Source organism: Myodes glareolus, chromosome 24 (assembly GCF_982192425.1).
Source record: "Myodes glareolus chromosome 24, mMyoGla1.1, whole genome shotgun sequence".
NCBI lineage: Eukaryota > Metazoa > Chordata > Mammalia > Rodentia > Cricetidae > Myodes > Myodes glareolus.
In genome coordinates this window covers 2,022,471-2,048,689 of record NC_142049.1, presented here as the reverse complement: position 1 = coordinate 2,048,689, position 26,219 = coordinate 2,022,471, and the positions used below count along the sequence as shown (strand labels likewise).

At 43.5% G+C, this 26,219-nt stretch overlaps 1 protein-coding gene across 11 annotated transcripts in view; it reads right to left on the bottom strand.

Moving 5' to 3' along the window:
• Positions 1-11,397: 11,397 nt before the first annotated feature.
• Emsy (EMSY transcriptional repressor, BRCA2 interacting) overlaps positions 11,398-26,219 on the bottom strand; it is a 69,273-nt gene continuing 54,451 nt past the window's right edge. For 6 of the 11 annotated variants that reach the window (XM_048435084.3, XM_048435076.3, XM_085682948.2 and 3 more), the window contains 6 exons: positions 24,917-25,081; positions 23,005-23,160; positions 19,737-19,888; positions 17,499-18,059; positions 16,159-16,638; positions 11,398-13,813 (listed from right to left, as the gene is read on the bottom strand). In XM_048435084.3, the coding sequence (XP_048291041.3) occupies positions 13,619-13,813; positions 16,159-16,638; positions 17,499-18,059; positions 19,737-19,888; positions 23,005-23,160; positions 24,917-25,081 (1,709 nt within the window). In that variant the 3' untranslated portion in view covers positions 11,398-13,618. The other 5 variants (XM_085682953.2, XM_048435082.3, XM_085682950.2 and 2 more) reach the window with 4 other exon arrangements.

Genomic DNA, 26,219 nt, shown 5'->3' with positions numbered 1-26,219 from the left:
GCTCAGTTAGCAAAGTGCCTGCCAGGAAAGCACAAAGCCCTGGGTTCCATTCCCAGCACCCCATAAAGTGGGCATGGTCATGGTGCATGCCATCAAGCTCCAGGCCAGTCTGAGCAACAGGAGACCCTGCCTCAAACTAGCAAATAAAAAGTTATAGAACATTCTGTCACAGAACATTAGCCAAAAGAAAACTCAAGTGCTTTTAAGACTTTCTCTCTTTATTGCTGGCCTTGAGCTGACTGACTATGAAGTATCTTGGTACAATTTGCCAAATTCTTTATTTACCTAATATACCAATTACACACATGCCAGATTGCTTGATATTGTCTCCCAGTTAACTGATGCTCTATTCATTTAAAAGAATATTCTTCAGGCTGGAGAGATGGCTCAGTGACTGCTGACCCTGGTTCAATCCCCAGCACCCACATGGCAGCTTGTGACTGTCTGCAACTCCAGTTCCAGGAAAACCCAACACCAAAACACCAATGCATATAAAACACAAAATAAGTTAAAAGAATATTCTTTTTGAGTCGCCCCATTTTGGATAGTTGTTGTTATTAAATAGTCCTCTCATCTTCTGAAACGCTTCATCTACTGTAATTTCATACACGTTTCTGCAGCTTGCGTGTTGCAGTCTTCACTGATGTGCAATTTAGATCTTCCTTGTGACTACACCTCTCCTTCACTTTGGGCGTATCTAATGCAGTCACAGTGACAGTTCCCATCCTGCCTGCAGTTTTCACATGCCAATTCCAAGTCAGTTTTGATACAGTTTTCTCATCGTGGGTTGTATTTTCCTGCTTCCTTGCAAGACTGATATTAACATTTTTATTTTTTAATTTTACTTATTATTTCTTTGGTTTTTTTCGAGACAAGGTTTCACTGGGTAGCCCTGGCTATCCTAGAACTTGATCTGTAGACCAGGCTGGCCTTGAACTCACAAAGATTCACCGGCCTCTCCCTCCTGAGTGCTGAGATTAAAGGTGCGTGTGCCACCACTGCCCAGCTTTAATTTTTATACGCTTTTTAAATTCCATGTTTATGACTGCTGTGCCTATATGTTAGGTCTGTGTAGCACACGCATGCAGTGCCTGAAGATCCAGAAGGGGCATCAGATCCCTTGGACCTGGAGAAACAGACAGTTATGAACTGCCATGGGGTACTACAAATCGAACGAGGGTCCTCTGGAAGAGCAGCCCTTAACCACTGAGCCACCTCTTCAACCCTCGACATTTATTTGATTTTTCGAGACAGGTTTTCTCTGTGTAGCTTTGGCTATCCTGGAACTCAACAACCAAGACAGACCAGGTTGCCCTCAAACTCAGAGGCACTATCACTACACGGTCAACCCTTGACATTTTTAAAATGTAATGCTAACAATTCTAGCTAGCATCTGAGTGATGCACATGTATGTATACATGCATGCATATTCTACAGCTTTGCTCTGGGACAGTTACTTGGAAACACTTGAATCCTTTTAAGCACTTCTGAGATCTGCTCAGCTGGACTGGAGCAGCAAAACTCTCTGGGTACTCTAGTCCAGTGCCTTGTGAGGCACGGAGCTTTCCAGGCACCTGGCAGGAACGGGATTCCCTCTAATCCCTCGTGGTGCTTCTCTCCGTAGTTTTGGGACACCGCTCCGTATGGACGCACAGGTTCCTGGCGAGCTTTTAAGGAGGCTGCAGAATTTAGGGACTGAGGTCCCTGCATACTCTTGCTTCCTGGAGTCTTTCTGCACTGTTCCTGTTTCATTAATGGAGCCCACTAGGCTTTGCCTTGGTTCTGCTCCCTGTGCTGGGCAGTAAAGCTTTCTCATCTGCTGCAATTACGGATGTCAAGGATTCAGCCTTTGGTGCTTGATGATCAAAGCCTTGAAAACCATTGTGCCACTTATTGTTGACCCAGGAGAAGAGAAAATTCATACACTACGGCTCTGTGCTGATCAGGACCAAACAACAAAGGCCCAGAGGGCTATTCTGAGGCATGTTTATAAGTCAGGATGATCAGGAAAGGAGACAGAGAGGGAAAAGAGTGGGGGCAGTAACAGAGGGAAGGGAGACCATACTGAATAGAACAGGGATCCCTTGGTGTTGGAGAGATGACTCAGTGGTTACAAGAGTTCTTGCAGAAGATCTAGGTTCAGTTTCCAGCATCCAAATGGCAACTCACAAATTTCCTTAGCTCCAGTTTCTGGTGACCTGACGCCCTCTCCTGGTCCAGGTGGGTACTGTATGCACGTGGTACACAGACACATACACAGGCAAAGCACTTATAGACATGAAAGCAGTACATCTTTGTTCAAGAAAAAGGAAGAGTTTCAGGAGGAAAATCCTAGAGCAGACTGGGGGGGATGTGGTGGTGGAGAGTGTGACCTTAAGAGCGTAACAAACGCTACGATCAATATGAGTTCAGCGGTAGGCAGGTCAGAGAAATGGCAGGATGGTGGGAGGAAGTGGCTTAACTTCCCCAGCTCCAGACAAGCTTAGCAAGAGCCCCTGGGAAAGCCCTGTTGAGAGGAGGGGTTTGCAGCAGAGAGAAGGCAGCAAACAAAGGAAACATTCCCAGGAGTTACTGATGTGTAGGAGAACTCGGCATGACCCCAGCACAAATCCCTGGGGAACTCTGATCAGCTTCCAATAGCTCTCGGCTGAATGAGGGGCATGCCTGTCTCCCAGCACTTGTAATCCCTGCACTAAGGAGATGAAGCTGGTAGATCCCAGGGCTCACTGACCAGCCGGTGAAGTCTACTTGGGAGGCCACAATTCCTACTTGGAAACCCTGCCACAAAAAACAAAGGGAGATAAGTCAGTCAAATGTCTGCCTCTTAAGTATAAGGACCTGTGTTCAGAACCCACATAAACATGCTGCATGTGGTGGCATACCCAGAAATCCCAGCATTGGGGAAAAGAAAGGATCTCTGGGGTTCACGGGCCAGCTCAGTACAGCCTAACATAGAGTTCCCAAGTCAATGAAAGACCCTGCCTCAAAGGAAGTGGATGAGGATGACACTCAAGGCTGTACCCCCCACATAAGCATGCATGTGTGACCCACAGAAATACACATAAACAAAACATCAATACCGGCTTATAAGGAACATCTGAGGCCGACCACTGGCCTCCACACCCTGGAACACGGGTGTACACATGCAAACACATACAGATGCAGAAAGAAGATTAAGCACACAGCACCAGCATTTGTCACTGCTTTTGACTGGAGATGCAGTGACACTCCTGCCACCTCACACCTCTGGGCCGGGAAGGACTGTGCCCTCTCAGACTGTGAGCCAAGACCCCTTCTTTTCTCAGCTCCTTTTGTCACAACGAGAAAACCATGACACCAGGTGACTCAAAGGCACAGGGAGAGCTAGTCATGGCAACCCATGTCTGCAGTCCCAGCACTCATGAGGCTGAAGCGGGAGGAATGTCTCCAGTTTGAGGCAAGCCTGGGCTAAATAGTGAGATTGAAGCTAGGCTGAGCTACACACGGGAAGCAGCACACTGAAGCACTTCTATGGCAAGCCAGCTGCCTCTGCTGTAGATTGTCACTCTAGACCAGACCTTCTCTGGGGACTCTGGGCCCTAGATGACAGCACTGACTCCCACTTCCTTCTATCCCTTCTCCCTCCAGGCTGTGTTCTCGATGCTGACCCAGGAAGTTACTAGGCTCAGCATAACAGTTTGAAGAAATACAGATGGACTCACAGTCAAGGGATCACGAGAATGCGCTTCTGGCAGCTCTGTACCATGCTAGAATGAACAATAACAACATCAACATGTCCTGTTGCTTCATTTATTTGTGCTGTAGTCACCGGAAAAGTCGTCAACCCCCAAATGACTCATTCCCTGAGGTTCTGAATGTGATCCTAAAACCACCACCCATGTTCTTCCTGTCCTTTGAAGAGACAGAACAAATGACAGCAGAGATGGGCACTGTCCCCCGCGTCCAGAATGGATGCTGCATAAACATCATCTCAACAATAACATCTCACAACAATAACATCCTCATCTAAAAACAACCAAAACAAGCTTGTTATTTCTGCCGTTTGCGTGTGCCCTTCAGTGAGGAAGCACTGTGCACCTGTGTGCAGAGACCAAAAACAAAGATGGTTTGTGGGGTTTTGTACAGTCAGTCAGTGAACTTGCTAGGGCTTCCTTTATGCAGGCCCTGCTCTGCGGACAGGAAAGTGAACTGGATTCTCACAGTGAAAGTTGTGGTACCCGGTGAAAACATCCAGAGAGGAGGTGTGGACGAGGAGACTAAGGGTAGAATAGGAAGTGTCCTGGGAGGTGACTTGATTAAAGGGGTTTCATAAACAATTAGGGGTCAAGGGCAGGGACATGGCTCAGTCTGTCAAGTGCTTGCCATGTAAGCATGGGGATCTGTTGGTTCTCCAGCACCTATGTGAAAACCCCAAGTGTGGTGGCATGCATTTGTAATTCCAGAGCTGGGGTGCAGACAGAGGGTCCTTGGAGTTCACTGTCCAGCCAGCCTAGCCTAGTCAGAGAACCCCAGTCAGCTCCCAATGAGAGATCCTGCCTCAAGGAAAAAGGTGGATGCAGTGAATGAGGAAGCAGCAGGTAAGGGAAAGGGCTGGTCAGAATCTTCTAGCAAGACACGCCAGCTCCCTGGCACCCCACATCTACGCCCAGTTCCACATTCCGTTTTTCTGCTTTGGACTGACTGGAGCATATCCTACACCTCTACCCACAGAGAGCGTCAGTCCCTCCTTCTCAGCACAAATGGGATGCTGTGGTCAGGGGAGAGCAAACAGGAACCAATGCATCTCTTCGGCCATGTGCTAACCCTGGACAGCTTCCTCTCTGGGAGCCCAGTACCAGCTAAACCCTCTCCTGTCATCCAAGGCCAGAGTATGGCCAGTCTCTCCCACATCAGAAAGCCTCTCTGGAGGAATCTCACCAGGAACAATTCCTTACACCGAAACTAAGTGAGCAAAATCAGAGAACCAGGTGGTATGCACAGCTCTCGTTCCCGAAAGGCGGAGGCAAGAGAATCACAACTAGGCTGGACAAGAGTGAGGTCTCACCCCGAAAGCAGCTGTGTATGGTGTGATGCAGGCCTCCAAGCCCAGCCCTTGAGACTCTGGTGGGAGGATTATGGGTTTAAGACTGGCCTGGACCACATAGTGTTAATCAATTTGTTTTCTAAAACTTGACTCCATTCTTACAGAAATGACATAATTTGTAGGTTTATAGTAACTCATGGGATTGTCTGTGTTCTCCAATTCTCTCCATTCTCCTAATTTCTGCCCCCAATTTCATTAGAACTGATTTTCCCAAGCTCACCAATGCCTTCTTTGGGGTGGAGGGGGCACCTCAAGGATCATTGTACTCGATGCCATTATAGAAATTCCTTCTTTGGGGCTGATGAGATGGCTTGGCCACTGGTCAAAGGTCACTAAGCTTGATGGCCTGTCTGACACCCGGAACCCACATGGAGGGAAAAAGAAGCAACTCCTGAAAGCTGCTCTCCGGCTCTCTCTAAATGAACTGCTTCTTCATCTGTGTCTAGGACACTAGGGTCCGATTTCTCCTCCCACCCTTCTGGCAGTCCCTTCCACCTCTTTCTGGTTCCGGCTCACCCTGGCCACATGCACCCTACTGTCCTAGGCTGACTCACGCACCCTCCGGCTTTCTCCATTTGATGTCTAGTAAGCACCTGAACTTTAATGGATGACAAACTCAGTCCTGCTCTCGCTCCCTCATACGAGAACTTGCCAGTCTTTCCCACTTCAATAGCCATTTGACTCTTCCAAGGTGCTCGGTTCCAATACCTTGGTGTTGAGTGACATTAATAAAACGTTCTATGCTCCCATCCCCCAACAGAAGCATCGGAAACCAAGCAGAAACTGTAAGAAGCAGCCTTGTCAGAGTTCTGGAAAACAGAGTTACAGCAAGAGTCGAATACTCAGTAAAGACAAAAGTGACTTCACAACTTCAGGGTACTTACCAGGAAATGGGGGAGGCAGGGAAGGGAAGCCACTGAAAACGAGACAGATTCAGCTGGGTTGATGGAAAACATCTAGCGATGGACAGTGGTGAGGGCTCAACACTGTGAAGGCACTAAATACCACCGAGGTATACTCTTAAGACAGTTAACATGGCAATTCCAGCTTATGTCTATTTTGCCATGGGGGACTGATGGCACTTTGTGACACTGCCCATCTCCTGTCCCCACTCTGTGGGACCCTGGTCCCAGCTCTAGAAGCAGCAGGATAGAGATGCCAGGCACACTCACCTTTAGTTGACAGTGCCCTACAACACCGAGGGCAGCCCACAGGTGCCTAGGGGAAGAGCTGATTGGGTGTAACAAGGTAGATCACCCTGAGCCTGGGAGCAAAAGGCGAGGAGGGAGGCAGACATTCAAAAAGCACTTCTTGAAGGGGGAATTTGAAAATGCTCATCCCAGAAGACCTGAAACTGTCACCTCGAGTAGGTCCCTAGGATCTGTGGAAGTCTGAGCAAGGCTGAAGAGCCAGATGAGAGAAGCAATCTGTTAAAGATTTTTGTCTGTTTAGCTCCTGGGATCCAAGAAAATCTGTCAAATATTAGTTGGACACCAGCTAGGAACGAAGATTTCAGTAAACACCCATGAGGAAGAAAACAATCCATGGGAAGTACAGGAAAAAGCACTACCCAAATGGATTGCTACAGCTTTCAATAGCTAGCCTGAAAACCTGGTCCGAGTCTGCATGGCTTTCAGCCCAGCAAAGGCAGGCAGATCTCTGCGAGTTTGGGCCAACCTGGTCTACACAGTGAGTCCCAGGACAGCTGGGACTACATAGAGAGACCCTGTCTCCAAAATGAACAGACACCACCACCCAGAGAAACCTGGGAAGGTTTAAAAGACATTAATTTACATGATCTAAAAAACAAAAGTATAAAGATGATTATAAAGCTATGTTATTGGGTACATGAAAATATATGTCGTAACAACATAGAGAGGAGCCATAAAAAAACACAGGTTTGGAAGGTAAGTTCGTATCAACTCAAACTGAACGGCTACATATTTAGAACATTCACTCTAATTCCCTCAGTAACCACAAAGGAAATACTTAAATACCCTAGAAAAGCTTCTCAGTGGGTAACACCGTGAGTTTAGTTCACGGCCTCCATGCACATGCTGAGGGGGAAGTCTCTGTGAGTTGTCCTCTGACCTCCACAGGTGCATCGTGGCACAGGCACCTCCCTCCCCCGACAAATACATGGGATTTTAAAAGCTTAAAAAAAAATCCTTAAGATGTACACCAAAAAAATGGGTGAGGAACGAGGACAGTTCCCAGGAAACAAGCAAAGGAAGAAGTCAGTAAAAGAGGAAGCCAGGAAACAAAAGAGGACATAAGAAAACTGAAAACCAAACCAAATGGTAGAAGCCATTCCTTGCTGGTAATCCAATAGGCACAGAGTTAAAAACCTCCAGTCCCAAAGAAGAGCTGGGGCCCAAATGTAGCTTAGGGATGGAGCGCTTGTTCAGTATGCCCAAGAGTCCTGGGTTTGATGCTCGCGGGGAAGGGGAGACAGGAACTTCAGAACAGATTTTAAAACCACAATCTAATATACACTCAACATACGGTTCATCTGCGACCCAGCAGACTGTAAGGAAAAACAGAAACAAATAGTACATATAACCAAAAGAGAATCGGGATGGCTACAACATAGTATGAAACAAACGGACTAATGTTTCAGGAGACAAAGGACAATGTATAAATTATAAATGATTATGTATGATTATACATTATGTATAAATGTATAAATGAGCAAGATGTAACAATTATTAGTGGATACGTGGCAAGCAACATTGTATGGTACTATTCACCAAAATGAGTCAATATTTATAGAATCAAAAGAAAATATTCCACAATAATGGAGAGTTGTGGAGATATCAATAAACACTTTCAATAAGAAACAAAGAGCTGGACATGGTAGCACATGTCTTTAATCCCAGAACTTGGGAAGCAGAGCCAGGCAGACTTCTACAAGTTGGAGACCAACCTGGTCTACACAGTAGGTTCCAGGACAGCCACTCCAAAGAAAAAATGAAGACTAGATGTTAACATTGGTGAAGTCTATCAACTACTTAAAGAATCAACATTAATCCTTTTCAAAAATCCTGTTCCAAAAAAACTACCTTCCTAACTCATTTTGATGAAGCTCAATTACCCAATGAAAGCTAAATAAAGACATCAAAGAAGTTATAGACCAACAGCTTTTAGGAAGAGAGATGCAAAATTCTTCAACAAAATATTCATAAATTCAGTTCAGCATAGTGAAAGTATCAACACTATAACCAACTGGGATTTAACCCAGGCACCCGAGGATGGCTCCACATAGGAAAATCAGCATACTACACAACAGAGCAAAGCAGAGAAAAATCTAATCATCACCTCCATTGATAAAAAAGCAACCACCACCCTTTCAAGATGCAAACACTCAGAAACAAGGGTCCAGTTCTTTTCTGAGATTCCCTTTCTCCTCATTCATTCTCCTTACTAGTGTTTGAAGCCTCGGAGCACACACCTCGTGACTCTCAGACTCCTCCACCTGGCGAGCTCTCATGTCATCCAGGTTTTCGCAATTCACTTTCTCAAAGAAGTTCTCTGTGTTTAAACTTCCATTCACACACCTTGGGACTTCCCCCTTCCTATATTGGTTTTATTATCATCCAAACGTTATGTAATGTTAAATCTATACTCCCTGCCTGTTGAGAATGTAAATTCAGGCGGCACACTGGGGTTCAAGGCCAGGCTTGCCTGCCTTACAGAACGCTGGACTTGTAAGCACGGAAGACAGAAAGCCTTCTCACGAGTCCAAATCTGTGCCTGTTTCTTTTCTTTGTCTAGTATACAGGTCAACTCAGAAGCTGTCAAATCCACAACGCAGAGACCCCAACTTCTCACTAGTCTTTCTGGGAAAAGTCTTCCATATACTTCCTCTTTAATGTGAAACATTAAAACAGAAACAAAGAAATAAAAAAACTAAAAAATAAAAACTGAATCAAGGACCTCTGTGAGAAGCTGTCGAAGGCTCATAAATGTTACACAGCCAAGTTCCTCTACCCTTCCTGAGGCCAGTCCTCCTGGATGGAATGAACATGCCCTTCTAGAGAAAGCAATAAGGCATGGTTCAGGGCAATTTTATTTGCATTTAACTTGCGAACGCTCTCTAACTTCTCTATCCCTTGTTGTCTGTGTATGTGTGTAAAATGGAATAGTGTGACTACTTAAAACACACCCACTACCTAACTCCTTGCCTGGCAATTTTACATTACTGTTTGCCCAGCCTCTAGAGTCCCCAGATTAGATGTCACATCACTGGAGGGAGAGAGATGTAACTGCCTCAGGTCCACATTGGCGAGAACCAAGGAAGCCAAGGGCTCACATCCAGGTGCCACCCTCTGCCCAAGCAGCCCACAGTGAGAACCTTAGGAAGCAATGCATTCAGAGAACAGCTTCAGTTCTAAGATACAGTTTTAAAAGGTTAAGCAATGCTGCATCACAGAGGAAGACCTAGAACCGACTCGAGAGATTTTAACGGTGAAGAATTACTTTTCTCCTAATAGCAGTAAAGCTTCTTATACTTCACAAATTCTCAACTGAAGTAATAATACCACCGAAAAGAAGCAGAGGGATGTTTCTCCAAAGTAAACCAGTGACCAAGACACACAGGAAAAATGTTCATCACTGGCTGTCAGGGAAATGAAAAAACCACCACAATGCGGTAACCCCTGTAGACACTGGGGTAGCTACAATAAAGTGCCAATAGCAAGTGTGGGCAAGAAACCCTCATGCACAGGGAGGCTGAGAGCAAAATACCTGGTCTCTGTGGCGAACAACCTTGACAGTTCCTTAAAAGGTCAAAGGTCAGGAGAAATGTACACAAGCATTTGCAGCAGCACACAGTAGTCAAGAAGCAAAACAACACGTGTGCCCATCAGCCGATGGTTTTTTAACATCCACGTACTGGAACAGCTATAATGAAAGAAGCACGGATACATGCTCTAACATGGAAAGGTCTCGAGATACGATACCAAGTGAAAGACCATTTCTTGTATTCTAGTCATGAGGTGTCCAAAACAGGAAGTACATAGGGACAGAAAGACGAGCGCTAGAGAGGTGGCTGTGGTGACGCTGTTTGCGGTACTTTCTTTGGTTAATTGGCCAATTAATTGCTCTAAAACTGATTTTGGTATTGGGTGTCCTATCTATGAAAAAAATCCTAGAAACCACTGTAACATGTGTAAGCACATGGCATGAATACTTAATAAAACTGCATCTCTTTGAGTTCAAGACCAGCACAGTCTGTGTGGCCAGTTCCAGGTCAGTCAGAGCTACACAGTAACAACCTGTCTGAAAAACAATAAATAAAAATGAAAAATGTAAGGAGTCTTCTAGATTCCCCACAAGTTACACCTGTAATAGTGGGTTCTTTTTAAAGTATACTTTAAACCAAATCTTTTTTTGGGGGGTGGGGGATACTACATTTGCCCTCAAATGTATTCTATGGCAGAGAATGACACTTTCCTGCCTCTGTCTCCCAAATACTGGAATTAAGAGGCATCCACACCATGCCTAGCTCTTCTGTGGTGCTGATGACTGAACTCAGGGCTCTATGCATTCTAGGCAAGTCCTCTACCAACCTGAGTTGGAGATGAATCTCATCACCTCTAAGTAGCTTTCAGAGACCGCTTACAATCACTTTTAATTTATGGACTTAAACATGAGACAAAAAATAACGTTAACAGTTTCAGCAAAGCGTTTGTGGAGATGGAGCCGCCATGTTACCACTGTCATCATCATTCCACTGAAGAAACCTCTAGAGGGCCTGGGTTCACTTCCCAGAACGCTTATGGTGGCTTACAAGTCTCCGTAACTCCAGCCCCAGGGGATCCATGGGCACTGCATGAGCACCAGATACATACAGATAAAACATTCACATATGTAAAATAAAGGTGTGTGCGTGGGGGGACCCGGGATGTGGTCAAAGGACATCATATACTTCTACGAAAACGTTCCTAAGAAAGCTAGTGCTGGGGCTGAGGAGAAAGAATAGTAAAGTGCTTGCCACACAGACACGAAAACGCACTCACTGGAAGAGCCAGGCCACGACTGTGTTTATAACCCCAGCACCGGGGAAGCGGACACAGGCAGCTCCTGGAACTGTAGACAGTCAGTCTAGACTAGCCAGCTAGCGCCAGATCCCTGTTTCAGAAAATAAGGTGGAGGCCAGTAAGATGTCTCAGTGGGTAAAGCCACCTGCTGCCAGGCCCGGCTGCCTGAGTCAGATTCCCAGGACCTCGATGGTAGGAGAGCCGATTCCCACAAGCTGCCCTCCAGCCACACATAATATACATAGACATAATAAATACACGTATACACATAAATAAAATACATAAAATCTAATTTTTTTAAAAAAACAAGAACCAGGAAAATGGCTTCTGAGCAACAACCAACCTGAAGGTTGATCTCTGCCCTCCACATACACAGACAAAACCACAATTACACACACTGAATATGTGCCAACAAAAAAAGAGAGAGAGAAAGAACCCCAAATCATTCTTGCTTCCCTCCCCTTCCCTTCCTTCGCAAGCAGATGGGTAGGATCTTCCATTTGCTCACTGCAGTATCCTTGGTGGTTAGAGCCACACCTGGCACTAAAAAGGGAATGGACATTAGCTCATAAATCCTGCTCTAATTGGAATTACAATTATTAAAAGAAAGAAATTAATTCGTGTGTGTGTGTGTACATACATGTAACTTTTTAAATGTAGATTAATTAGACTCATTTGGTATTTCAGTTGCTGGAACACAGTAAGGCTAAATTCTCAGAGGGACACAGGTATGCTATGCTCACAGATGATATGAAACATAACTTGTTCAAGTTTGTTCTTCTTTCCTGATCCATGTGAATTCAAAAGGCATTTTATTTTATAAAAACTTACACCTGTAAGCAATGGATTGACCATAACAGAGGGTTTAACCTGGAATACACGGATGCTCTTGGGAGCCCACAAGCCCCGAAAATTGTATGCAAAATCTAACATGTGTACTGGTATGTGCATATTTTTGGTGACTGAGTTCATAGTTTAATCATATTCTTAAAGATGCCTATGACCCAAGAGAGGTTAGATTCTGTCTTAGCTAGAAACAGCCACAAAGAGGCTGAGACATAGCGGTACAATAGTATGCTACCCAACAGCTCCATCTATGGGTGAACAGTTGTCACCTGGGAGAAGAGCAAGCACATCTCAGGTCTCAGGGATGGGCGCTCCTGAGCGTGGCTCTAGTGTGAGTTCATCCACTGCGGCCTGATGGCCTCTTCTCCCCAGGTGTCGGCGCAAAGATGAGGGGCGATGGACAACCTCCACTTACAGCACTTCAGCACCAAAAAACCAGCAGTCACGCTGATAAATGTGCACACAGTTCAACATCTGTCAGTCCTAAAATGCTTATTTATAGTGAAATTCATATAAAACCGTTAAAAACTTTTCTATTTACACTTTTTAAAAATGAAAAGTATAGTTTCTTTTGCCACAGCTTGTGAAAACTCTTTCCCTCCCATCCCTTACCCTTCACTCAACTTGTGATAGACAGCAATCACAAGACCAAAAAACAGCACGTAAACAAACTGCTCCCTAGAAAAGTAAATACTTAAAAACATTACATTTTGAACTGCGAGTGAACTTTCCCATACACTTTCAAAGGGGCGTCAACAAAAGTAGTAAAAGTTGTTCTCAAAGTCTCAGTCCAACATGGGTGTGCAACTCCCGTGTCAAGAGAGCATAAACGAACAGAGTTCACTCTCCTAACACAGCTCAACGTTTCCTTTGGGCTAGAAATGTCTTTTCCTTTGCTTTGCGACCAAACCTTCTCTAATCCATCTTCTTAAAGGGGGGAAGGGAGGTGGGAAAGCCAGGTGATCTGGCTTCCTAGGACATGTAGGAGAAGTGATTCAGCCTGCTTGGAAACATTTACATTAAATAAATAGGCAAGTGTGGAATACCACAATAAATTAGTATACAACTAAGGAGCATATACAAGCTACCCCAAACACTTCCCGGTCAGCGGTCTGATGTTCACCCTCTGGCAAGGACTCTTTAATGCCAGAACTTTCCTAGGTATCCATAAACTAATCATGAACTGACCAAATGTAAAACGTTAACCAAATCAATACCTCCAGGGATATGCAAAAACAAATACGATTTTGAAAGAATGTTCAGATACATCATTTCAAAAATACAAACGCTCCACATCCTCCTTCTTTTCCTTTCCATATCCTCTGGTGGCGTCTGCCCAGTGGAAGGCAGCTGGGACCCACTCACAGGAAAGTCTCTTTCCACTCCCAGCTTCAGCAAGACACCAGGTCTCCATGGGTGTGCACCTTTTCCTTTGCGTTTTGTTTTTTTTTTCTTTTTCTCTCTCTATTTTTTAAAAAGTACATTCCTCTGTGAGTTTTATCTTGTTAAAATGCTGCTCCCGCAGCAACATCTCATTTGGAACGCTGTGTTTCTAAGCTCACAGCCTAAATGAGCAAAGTGCTTTTCTAAGTTTCCCTGGACACCTGGTAAACAAGCAGGCTTTAAAGTGCACGCGGGTGTCTGAGGACTAGGAGCGGTCGGCGGAGTTCTGCGAGGGGCTGGGCTCAGTCCCGTCCTCCGTGCCACTGTCCACGTCCTGCTCCATTGCCGTCTCGTCGTCATCCAGCTGCTGACTGGTGAAGTTGTTCAGCTCAAGAAGCCCACTGGGCTCTACGACCACGTTGGAGCTGGAGTGACAAGGGATAGCATACTGGGGAATGGCCTGGAAGAGAAGATGCGGGAGAGTATGCTTACCTGGAGAAAGGTAGCAGAGAATGCACCCCCTCCCCTCCCCGAAATAGGCACAGAAAACAGAAAGCTGGCATGGGCCAGACAACTTCCACATCAAGCACTGTGCTATATCTCACACAGGACATTCTACTGCATTCCGTGAAAATGTTGTATGAATGAGAATTATCATTTTCATGTTACAAGGGAGCAACCGTGAGGTGAGAGATGTCCTCAAGGTTACACAGCTGTCAACTAAAGTGGCCTTTGTACTCCTTTATTGGGGCCTCCTCTAACCAAGAAGGTAGGCCTTTTGTTTTGTTTTTTCCATCTTATCTGAATTTTATCAGTTTTGTTTTTGTTTTTTCAGACAGGATCTCACTATGAAATCCTGGCTGGCTCAAAACTCACAGAGATCCACCTGCCTCTGCCTCTGCCTCTCAAGTTATGGGAATAAAAGCATGCACCATCACACCCAGTCTGAATTATACAATATTTTGTTCTTCATCTTCAAGATGAATGACTTGTTGCTGACACACAGCCAGTTTTAAGCCTGTTTGGTGGTTTGAAGAGGAAACCAACTTAAGTCATAGCGCAAACACTTTTATTGTAATTAGGTAATAAAGGTATTTCAAAAACCTGCCATTTAAACAACAACAACAACAACAACAACAATTACTAGGTTAATACTGGCTGGAACCCCTTGGTAAGCACTTATTGGTGACTTAGGGTCCTACCAGAACCTTTTATTTTCATATTTGGGGGGGGGCCTCAAGTATCCCAAACTGGCCTTGAACAGACTATGTAGCTGAGATAACCTTAAACTTCCTATCCTCCTGCCTCTACTTTCCAAGTGTGGGGATTATAAGCATGCACTACCATATCATGCCTGGCTATAGATACCTTTTAACAAGGACTATCAGCTATATCACACCTCTGCTCTTAATCCTGGACATGAATGCATTGCATTTTCATTCCTGCTAATACAATGCAGAAAAATATTTCAACTAAGCCACCCCCAAATGAGTATGGCCAATGAAGCTCCCAGCTGTCATAACCCATTTTAGTAAATTCAGTAAGAGTTACCATCTGTTGGACAAACACCGAGGCAGTCACTGTGCTAGGTGCCCCTCACACACACTCTACAAATGAGGCATCATTATTCCCACCCCGATGAGGAGGCTGAGATGAGAGTGATGTCAGTAGTGCAGGCCACAGTCGTGAGTGGCAAAACCAGAAATCAAAACAGCCCACGTCTTCAGGGAAAAGACCAGCAATCACAACAAAACCTTTTGTTAAGAAATATGTAATTCACTAAGTTATTTTTTATAGATGGGAAAAATTGAATAATTTAACAGCTACTTTTGACACATCTTAATTATCAGCACTCATATTGAGTTATGTCTTATTTGGTTTAATTATGGTCAATTTGTATTCTCTCAAAGCTTAACAGCATCGCAAATGGAAAAGTTTATTGTATAAACTTTGAAGCACACGTCAGTGGCTCTATGCCAATTCTAGATTGTCCACAGGTCTATAAGTGGTAACTCTCAGTGAACTAAAGTGGGCTGCTCTCATACTTTGCAAACTATGTACCAGTTTGGAACAAATAAAAACTGCCAATATCAAGGAAAAAAGTCTTAAAATCTTGCATTTAGAGACTGAAATAAAACACAACCCCTAAGGGCTAGTCTGACTCAGTCTGAGTCATCAACCTTAACCTATAACACAGAATGGCGGATGGCTTTTAGGACAGACGATAAAGACGGAAGGAGGCTGCCGGTGAACTGCCCACGGTGGTGACAACACCTCAACACTGACACAAGGAGCAAAGTTTATGGTTATGCCAAGTTAGACACACATGGGGAGCATGTTCCTGCAGACATTCCAGTCGGCTGAAGTTGACTATTCTGAGAACCACAAATTCAGATGAGGAGCAAGAAATGTTTACAAAGTGTCCCTGAAATCCAGCTGAACAGAAGTACAAACACTTATATTCCAGCTTGTCAGACCACACAGCCCAAAATGTGATCCTTGGAAAGCAATGACTTTGTGAGTGACATGAAATCAGGGTGACACAAAGACACGGTCCCTAAGTCACACAGTGTGCTGTGTGATCATATCTACCAAGTTTCTGTGATTGCTTTCAAAACAAACAACAACAACAAAAAACCCTAAATACGAATTGGTATATTGTAATAGTCTCTAAACCAACTCAAAGAAAACCTATCTCTGATTTTTGTTACCACCTTGGAGTGGTTAGTCCAGTGACACCCCAAAATGTATCAAACCCACAACCCCCCATCTGCCCAAGGCATCTATTTTCCTTCCGGGTCTTACCTGGATGATAATTTCTGTTGGGTTCTCTCCAGCTTTCTTTTGGCCTACATTCTGAATACGCATGAACTGGCCTGTCGCAGGCACTCCTGCTGCTTCCAGCTTTCTGGTCGTTAGGGAAGGGCCAACAGCAGATGGACTTGAACAGGACTCTCTACATTTCGCCATCCCTGCCACCACCACGTGGGTGGAGGGCAAAGCTCCTGCCTCACCAGCAAGCACACTGGTGGCTAGAGCCTTCTTTGGGGGATCCACTACCATATGTTCTACATTTGTATCAATCTGAGCTTCCATCAAAGACATTTGCAAAATGTCTGACACTGCTGTCTTCTCAGAGGCCTGAATGGGAGATAAGCTTGTAACTGGTGACATCAGCTTAGGAACAGAACTGCCACCAGATATCTTTGTAACTGTGGGAGGCTGGCGCCCCTCAAATGTTATCTTTGTAACAGAGGATCCTTGGGTTATAATTGGCTGCTCCACCTGAAAACAAATTGGGGTTGTGTGTATTATAGCTACATCTCTTTGAGGAAAAACTAATCAAACACTCCAGAAAATATGGTAAAAGAAACATTTGTGCAGTATACTAGAAGACATTTTGAAGCTCCATGTTTTAGTAAGAGGGCTGGATGGGAAGGATCTGTTTTCTTTTAAGGAACCTAGGGAAAGAGGAGGGGTTGAAAGAACCTTTGTTCAGCCAGCCAAGCTTTGAGGCAGTAAAGGTAAAAAAAAAAAAAAATCACAGCAGCCTAATTTTCCTGAGATTTACATCCCAAGATACCTTCAACCTGCTCAAATGATTTCACATAATCTACTTTAAAATTAAAAGTGAGTTGGATTTTTCAATATTTTCCTTCAAAGTACAATTGTACAAACATATTCTATATATGCATTTGCTATATATACATATATACACACACATATCAATCCAGAATCATCAATTAGTGCTAATGAAATTTTTCTTTTGATTATCCACATACTTCTATTATCTAGGTGATAAATCTAGAGGGTAAATTCATCAACTAGATGAAAGGAAGACAGATGGTCAATTCCGTTCCTTTACTTAGCATTACTGCCACGGAGGAAAGGGTTAGAGCGTGGGGGTGTGGAGCTGTCATTCCACGCATTCCTGGTTACTGCCTAGGAAAGCCCAGGTCTCAGAGTGTGCTTCCCCTAACACCAGCACCAGCATAATGAGGCTTTGGGGTTCCCTTGCTTGGAGAAAGCACTGCTGGCTGTGGTGACAACCTTAAAAAACAAAACAAAACAAAACAAAAAACCTCACCTATGCCCAACCCCCGCGAACAGAGAAGTAATTTTGCAAGCTATCAAAATTCTGTTACCTGGCTTGCCGATTGTTTCTCTGATGATGTTGAGAGCGCCATTTGGCTCTGGGGAGTTTGGGGTTGCACGTAGATTTTTGGTTGGTTTGGAGCTTGCTGTAGTTTAGGAAGCTGCTGTGTGGTTTTCACAGCCAGCACCTGTACTACAGTCTGCGGGGGCTGTGCCATTAAGGTAGGAAGCTGCCTGTCTTTGGCCACCACGGGATGCTGTGTGTGCTGTGCATCTGGCTTGGGCTGTGCTTGTTCCTGCTGGAGAGGACTCAGCTTCTGGTGTCTGATGGAGAGCTGCGGCATCTGCGTGAGCTTGTGCTGGAGCTGGTCTGCCTGCAGGTGGATGGTCTGCTTCTGCTTGGTCTGGAAGCACTGCAGCGTTTTCACTTGCAGCTGAGTCTGCTCCAGCTGGGGGCTCAGTTTCTGCTGTTTAGCTGACTGAGACTGAGTCAGGGCAGATCGGTAAAACAGACCTGTCTGAGGATCCAATGTGTCCATCTCTTCAACCTCACCCTCCTCAGTTCCAAGTTCCTCACTGTGTTTGGTAAAAGCAGTGTGACTGCTTAATGCCTAAGTAAAAGAGACACAGAATAAGAATGAAATAAGAAAAAACAAACAAACAAAAACCACCTACAGTGTCACATTTTTCTTGAACTGAAAAATATTAGACTCATTCCGACATTTTTAGAGGAGTCTCAAGAGACTACAAAGCTCCATGGGTTTTTAATCAAAACCCATATTTTGAACTCTCAAACAGTAATTACTTCAAAATCCAGTCTACTCATTATTACAGAGAAAGTCCTGGAGAACCCCAAACCTATAGATTAGGGGAATGAGGTGCTCTGAAGAACAGGTGGCTCCCCAGGTCAGGAACCACACTTCAGCCTGTGCTTGAGGGACACTCACCTGTCTAAAGGCTGCAAAACCAAGGCTTGGCAAAGCCCTCTTTAGCCACATGCATGCCCATAACCCCAAAGGTCAGTTGGACTGTCTGGGAGATGTGTCCACCCCAATCTCCACAGCAGGTCTCTCTGAGGAGAGGTTGTGTCACCAAGGTCTGTGAGTCTCGGAGTCCAGACTCACTAGGCCACAGCTTCCTAGAGATCTGTTTCCTGCAAGGGAGTGAGCCTGGGAACAAGGCATTCCTCTTCGTGGGCAAGGAGACTGACCGCCCAGGGTCAGTTCATCTTAACTGTGCTCTAGCACTGAGGGAAACTGTTAGAGCCAGGCTCTCTAGCCTCTCCGTATTTAAGAAAGAACAATGTGACGGACAGACTAAGAGCTCCCACCCAGTGAAATCTTGAAATGGGTGGTTTTCCTTTGGGACACAACAAAATCCACCTTATCCTAGTTTTCCTGCCACCTTGTCATACAGCACACCATTACTCTAACTTCAAAAGTGGAATGTGCCCTTAGATCAGACTTGATACACACACAGTTGTGGTTCAGCGCCTCTTCACTGTCTTTCGGGTTTAACTGCTGGCAGCCAAGTGACTAAGGAGAGTCACGGTTGAATCTGATACCCACAGTGAAGCTACGTGACAGAAATGTCATTATGGGTTTAAATCATGGTTCTGCCACCTGGAGCAAGTTACATGATTTTGGCTAGTGAGAGGTACTATATACCTACCTTTCAGAATCACAGTGAGGTGTACTTAACACCTCAAAACATGTCGTCACACAAAAATCAACTTAACAGCATAGCTTTCTTTTTCCTCACTAGTCTAAATATCAGGTTCCTATCTGATACCAATTCATTTCCTTCCTGTTGAATCTTCTTTTACTGGTCACATATAATTAAAGGAGTAAAATATTTCTTTCCCTTCTTGTTCATAATGGCCTCATGAGGATTTATTATAAAGTATAAAATAAAAGCAAAAACAAACTTAGCAAACAGCTGAACAAGTCAAATGCTACTTTGTTTTGAAAAATATTACTTTATGCCATTAGTAAATCTGTCTACAATAGTAAGAGACACAGAAACAGTGACCAACTCTGAAGTTAGGAGACTCACCCAGACAGCCCAACCCTTCTGAAATGCCAAGAATCTCTGCAACGTTAAAAACAAACAAACAAAAATACTGCTTTCTAATTATTTCCTGGTGTTCAGACCCCCAATTCAGATTATTCAATCCTCACAGATGGATGAGTTACACATACATTCTACAATTCAGATAGAAAATAAATGAACCTTATTTCAGGAATAAAGAGGTTACAGAACATAAGAAGAAAAAGAAGAGATACAACCTGTTGCATAATGTGGGTGATTGCTCCAGGGGAAGACGCTGGGATGGACTTTACCACAACTGAAGTCTGTGTAGCAGTCTGTGACTGAGCAACATGTTGGAGCAGGGTCCGCTGGGGCTGGGAAGGTTGTTGGGGCTGGGAGCGATGGCTGACTGAAAATAGAGGAGGTGGTGATGTTTCTTCAGAAATCACCACAGCAACGGTAAGCAGTGACCACCATTTTAAACAAGGCATGAACTTGTATCTAGGAACTCTGTAAACCCTAAGAGCTTCTTATGAAACCACTTCCTCATTTGCAAAATGGGAACAGAGCCACTGTATGCCGAGGGGATGTTCAGAGAGGCACTGTGAGAACTTGCCTTTAAAGTAGCGCCTTCTTGTGAACTGTTGGGTTTTCTCTAGTGACTTTAGCCCACTGAGGTCACAGGGACACAGCATTAAGGGAAGCGGGAAAGGAGTGCAATCCAAACACTAGCACTGCTTCACAGCCTTAGGGGTCCTGAGGACGTAACAGGACAAAACAACGCTGCACAAGGACCCTGTCTCACTCTGCTCCAACCACTCCTGTGAATCTGAAACCACTTGTTTTCTATCAAATCTTGGAGCCTGGTTCTGTTTGCCTGTGTTTCAGTGGAATAATAAAAATTTGCTTTTTTTCTTACAAAAGGCAAATGAAAAAAATGAGCTGAAATTGGTCCTTAAACAAAGGATCAACAGGAAAAAGAGGTTGCTCTGCCTGCCACCGGAGTTTTAGCTCAAACAGACCAGCAAGAGTGAAGCTGTAGGGATCAACCCCACTTCCTCCTCTCCCACCACAGGGCTCATTCAAACGACTCATCTTTATAGCTGTCATCATTTACCAGCCGCAATTTCTTTTTTAAAATTTACTTATTTTTATTTACGTGCATTGGTGTTTTGTCATGGGTGTTGGGTCTCCTGGAACCAATTTCAGACAGGTATGAGCAGCCATGTGGGTGCTGGGAATTGAACTTAGGTTCTCTGGAAGAACGGTCAAGTGTTCTTCACTGCTGAGCCATCTCTCCAGCCCCATATCGGTCTCAACTTCAAGTTTTAACAGTATAGACACTTGCCACATCCAAACCCACAGAACACTCAAATGCCTTTAGCTACTGGGAAGGAAACCCTTGAATCAAGAACAGGTAAAAAAACAAATCTGTAAATGAGCTAAGAGTTTTGAGAGTATGAAAACTCCTCCAATAACCCATAATTGTAAGGTTATGTAGCTTATCTTCAATTTCAAGTAGCACTACTCCATGCTTAGAAAGAGCTGAATGCCCACCTACAGATCAAAGCGTGTGTATGGTGGTCTAAGGATTGCAGTCCAGTTATGACTGATTACAATGCTCTTCTTTATACACCCACAAATGCAGCTAATGCGCCACGAGGTTACAGACAGCATCCCCTGGACTCCTTTTATGCTGCAGTGGACTACCTCACTGCATTTCACAGTATGCTTTTATGTGTACTTTAGATTATATGACTTAATAAACTTTCACATAGTCTCAGCAAAACTGAAAACAAAGACCCAGGATTTACATTTAAACTACTACTGAAATCATTTATAATAGGACTAAATAGGAAAAAAGTAAATTATGACATTAAACTCAAGCAAGCAAATCAATGAAAATTTTAAATAAAAGCAATATAAAAAAATGACATCTGAAACAGAACAACAATAAAATTCTGATAAAAATGTTTAATTTTATATAGACCATTTTGATACCCATTCTAGCTTTCATAATTATTACAGTAAGCTTTTTTTTAAGAGTTATTCATTAATTTATTTTGGAGTGTGAGTGTGTGTGTATGCGCACACACGCACACACACACACCACATATATCTGGGTGCCTACAGGGATTAAAGGAAGGTGTTTGATAACATGGACCTTAAGTTATTACAGGGGATTGTGAACCACTGAATATGGGTACTAGGAACCAAACTCAGGACCTCTGGAAAAGCAGTATCCATACTTCACTGCTGAGCCATCTCTCCAGTCCCAATAGTAAGACTTTTTAAATTAAAAAACAAATTGGACTTAACAAAAGATCAAAAAATATTATGTAAAAATAATTCTCCTTCAAGTTTCTATAAATATTTTCATACCAGATGCTCATAAAAAGGTCACTAAAGTCCAGTGACCCCAACACTAGCACTCACTGCAGAACAAAAACAGGGCACAGAGCAGTGAGCTGCCCAACACTGTTGTATGCATAAGAGGTGGGGACAACGGATGGAGGCCATGGAAGGACCTTTACCAAACAGATGGTGCGACCTTAGCTGGTCCACAGAAGCCCCACACAGTCATCCATTTCTTTAGACAATTCTTTTTTCTTTCCTTCAGCAAAGAGTTCGTTATCCCTCTGCTTTGCAAAATAACATTTCTTTCCCTTCACTAAGTGGAGTTTACCTTCCCTCTACCAGAGCAGAGCAGAGCGCATACATTTAAGTAGTTCCCCATAATTAATCATCGTCTACCTTTCATTATGCTACAAATGGATGCACACCACTTACCTGCATTCTGAAAAGGATAAGTAAGGGAAGAAATCACAGGTCTTTCATCTATTAACTATTCACTACGTGTTTGTCTAGGCTACTGGGGGCGCTAACATTCAGTTCTCCAGCACACCGGCCTCTGCACCAATGGCTTTCTGCTAAGTATCTGTGAAGTTGATAGTTTTCTATTATCATCACTGGATTTTCTTTCTGGACAGTTTCACTCATCAGTCTTAGTATCTGCTCAATAACGCTAAAGAACTCCCTTTTCCCTATGGCCTCTGGAATCTTCAGATACCAGAAACTTTACCTTCTCCCTTAACCACTGCTTAGACAAACACCTAGTGTGTCTGCTCTCTTCAAGCCTGGGTTACTCACACCATGAGCTCCATCAGTCAAGCTAAGTAAGTGCTCAAAACGGAAAGCAATATTCCAGGTGTGACCTCACCTGAATGCAAGACAAAGAATTTCACTTCTCCATAGGTACCATCCCCAAAATCTCATTAGTATTCGGTTGCTGGACCATAGGTAAATATCTAATCTGCTCCCCGTGGGGGGGGGGGGGGGCGGGGGGAAGAAAGAGAATGATTGAGATTAAAAGGTCAGGGAAACCCCCAAAGATGATGCCGATCTGCTCTGAAAACAAACAGGAGAAGAGCTAAGATATAAAGATCTTGTCCTCCCCCATATGAGCACCCATGAGATCCACAAAGGCAGCACTACCTTAATACTATGTTGCAAGAGGACACCTACCAGTGGTGATGTATTCAGCAACTAGTTCTGACTCTACCACAGCAATGGATGGACTCTCAGGAGAATGTCTCTTTTCCTGGGTCATCTGAATAGGTACTGCCATTTGACTCAAGTCAATAGTGGGTTGTCTTGGTTTAGATTCCAATTTTTCCTTTACTGCATAAAAAAGTCGGGGAAAAGTTAACTTTTATTATAAACAAACACTAAAACCAGAGTTGTCTATGGGAATAATGAACCAGACCTCTGGGGTGCCTCATTGGCAGTGACTAGAAAGACAATGAACTGAAAACAGCAGACTGCTCAGTGTGGTTGGATAGCCTGCAGCCTGCATAACCACCACGCCCAGCAGCCTATAATACTTCCTATTCAGTCACACTCAAGCCCCATTACTGCAGACAGCCAGTTGTTTCTCTTTACATACTCCTCCTAGGATGTTATTTCCTGGGTATCCTCAGGACACAGCAGCACGATTTGCTCTAGGGCATATCCCAGAGCAGCACTTCCCATTGATTGGTTACTTCATCTGACCTACTAAAAATCCAAGGGCTGGGAATGGCACCCGGAGGTCAGGTGCCTGTCCAGCATACATATGGTCTTGAGTTTGAGCCCCAGCACAAGGTGGAAATTCAAATAGCCTTCACTGGGGGAGGATTGCAAAGTTCAGTGTTGACCTGGGCAACATCCAGGCCAGCTTCAGCTATAGAGTGAGATCGTGTGTGTGTGTGTGTGTGTGTGTGTGTGTGTGTGTGTGTGTGTGTAATTTAAGCTATGGCCAAAAAACTGTTTTAAGTCTTTAACGACTTTTAAAGAATAAAACAAAGTTTTTTACTGTTAGGATAAAAATAGGTTCTCTGCTTATGTGTCTAAAATATCTGATAAAACAGCCTCTAATTAATACAAGATAGTGCATATGTATAGATGTATTTAATTTATACATATATATATATGTATAGATATATTTTTTTTAACTTCTTACCACTTCTTCAACAAAATCTCTTCACTCAGCATTCCTATCTATATAAATGATTGATGGAAATGGTTGAATCTGTCAAAGACAAGCAGCTAAAAAATGTACCCAAGGCTAAAAAATAATATTACTAGGAGGAATCATCTACAATTGATATCAAATATAAGTATACAGTTTAACATGAAATTTACAATACACAGTTTTCAGTAACTAAGTCCACTAAAAGACAGCTCCCACCAAGAGCAGAATCAGACAAAAGAGAACAATCATTTTAAACAGAGAAGCCAAACCCTGCTGTGATCCTGGCCCTGGCCAGGATCCTGCCACTGAACAAGTAGGTAACCTTTCTGAATCTCAGCTAGCTTCTCCAAACATGAAAGGGTTAGATGAGATCATAATATAACCCCCAAAATATTCACATAAATGTCCTATTATAGCAGAAAACTCAGTATAACTTACATAGGGATGTCCTAGAAGATATCAAAGAGATTTAGTAACTACAAACACTGACAGGCTCTTACTACACACAGACACTCTAGTGGATAAACCTATACAAGAAGTAAATAAATCAATCAATCTGAAAATAAGGTGAGAACATGAGAATGTTTACAATCAGGTCTAATGGCATTTTATGGTGCAAAATTGCTCTGACAGCATCAATGAAGACAGCAGGGACCCTTCCATCTGTGTCCCGCTTGTGCTTACAAGTGACAGGCCCATCCCTCCTGCTGGCAAATGGACTGTCCATTTGAAACACAAGTCAGCCCTGTCTGTCTGTCTTCTAATGACAACTCTCCATCTATACATTGTACTCCGACATGTATCTTAGGGAACAGTGATTACAAACAAGTCCAGAAGAGGAGAAACTATGCAACAGTGGTGTATTCCAGCACAACCCATCTCTAGAGAAAACATGCTTCATCAACTGAGCATGTGAGTTCATACCTGTTGTCTGTTGGAGTTCTAACAGAGCTTTGATTGTTGAAGTAGCTGATTGTGATTCACTGGATACATCCTGATATATTATGGTGGGGCTAGTCTCCATTGCAATCTCATGTTCTGACCAATCCTGACGTCGGGAAGCAATTACATGAACTACAGGCTGGGAATCTGTTTTATATTAGTTAAAAAAAAACAAACCCTATAAACAAAGTTTCTCTTAAAATAAAGCAATTTTTTTATCTTCGTATTTAATGTAAACGTCACACTGACTTCTCTAGGAAGACTGCAGCTCTCAGAAAACGCACTGTCTCTCACTCCTGAGCACAGTTACTCACTCACTCACTCAGTTTACACTGGACACCTAAATATCAGGATCCACATTTAAAGGTGCAAGAAACCACAGAATAATCCAAGAATGCTCAAAAAAGCACACGGTCTATTTGAGGAGACGAACATGTAAAAAGACAAAGTACAATTCAATATGCTAACTGCTGGCTATACAGGTGTGCATCTATATAGGTGAATGCTTGTTTGTGTTTACTAAAAGCAAAATGTTCCAGGAGACTAGCTTTCCCCGGTGCAAATGAATACTTGGGACAGTAAGGAAAGAGAGACTAGAAAGATCATGAAGTAACACAAGTCTAACAGAGGTCAAAGCCAGGTGAAAAGCTTCAACTCTGTCAGTTAATAGCAAGATGATTCTTCGGGTCTTAGCTCTATTGTTGAATAAGAATAAGATTGGTGGGTATAACACATTGATAGTCTGTGATGCTAATGACATTCTGAGAAATACCTTAGGCAATGGTGTCACTGTGAGAACAGACTTTCAAACTTAGAAGAAATAGCTTGCTACAAGTCAGTTACACAGCACACCCTAAAACTGTCATCATGTATTTACAGTCCACTGCAGAGCAAAACATTATTATAAGGTGTATGATGACATATAAATAATCTTAATCATCTAAAATGGTCACTAGAAATGTGGTTGTTGGGAGGTGACTGAAAACTCGATTCTATTTAAGTTGGTTTGAAAATAAATTCCAGCACTAGAAGTTCTTTCTGTCCAAGCTCTGGAGGCATACATATATACAAAATGTGCATCAGATTAAGCAACACATACTTAGGAGCTCTCTATAAACCAAATAAGTCAGAGCACTGTGTCTAAGACACTGCGTAAGAAAACGGAGAGATCAGATCTGGACATTGCAATGGGGGAAATGGAGAGAGAGCTTCACATCCTGGGGTAAACATCAAATGATTGAAACAAGGAAAGAGACTGCTTTTCCTTGTGCTGCTTAGTTAAAGC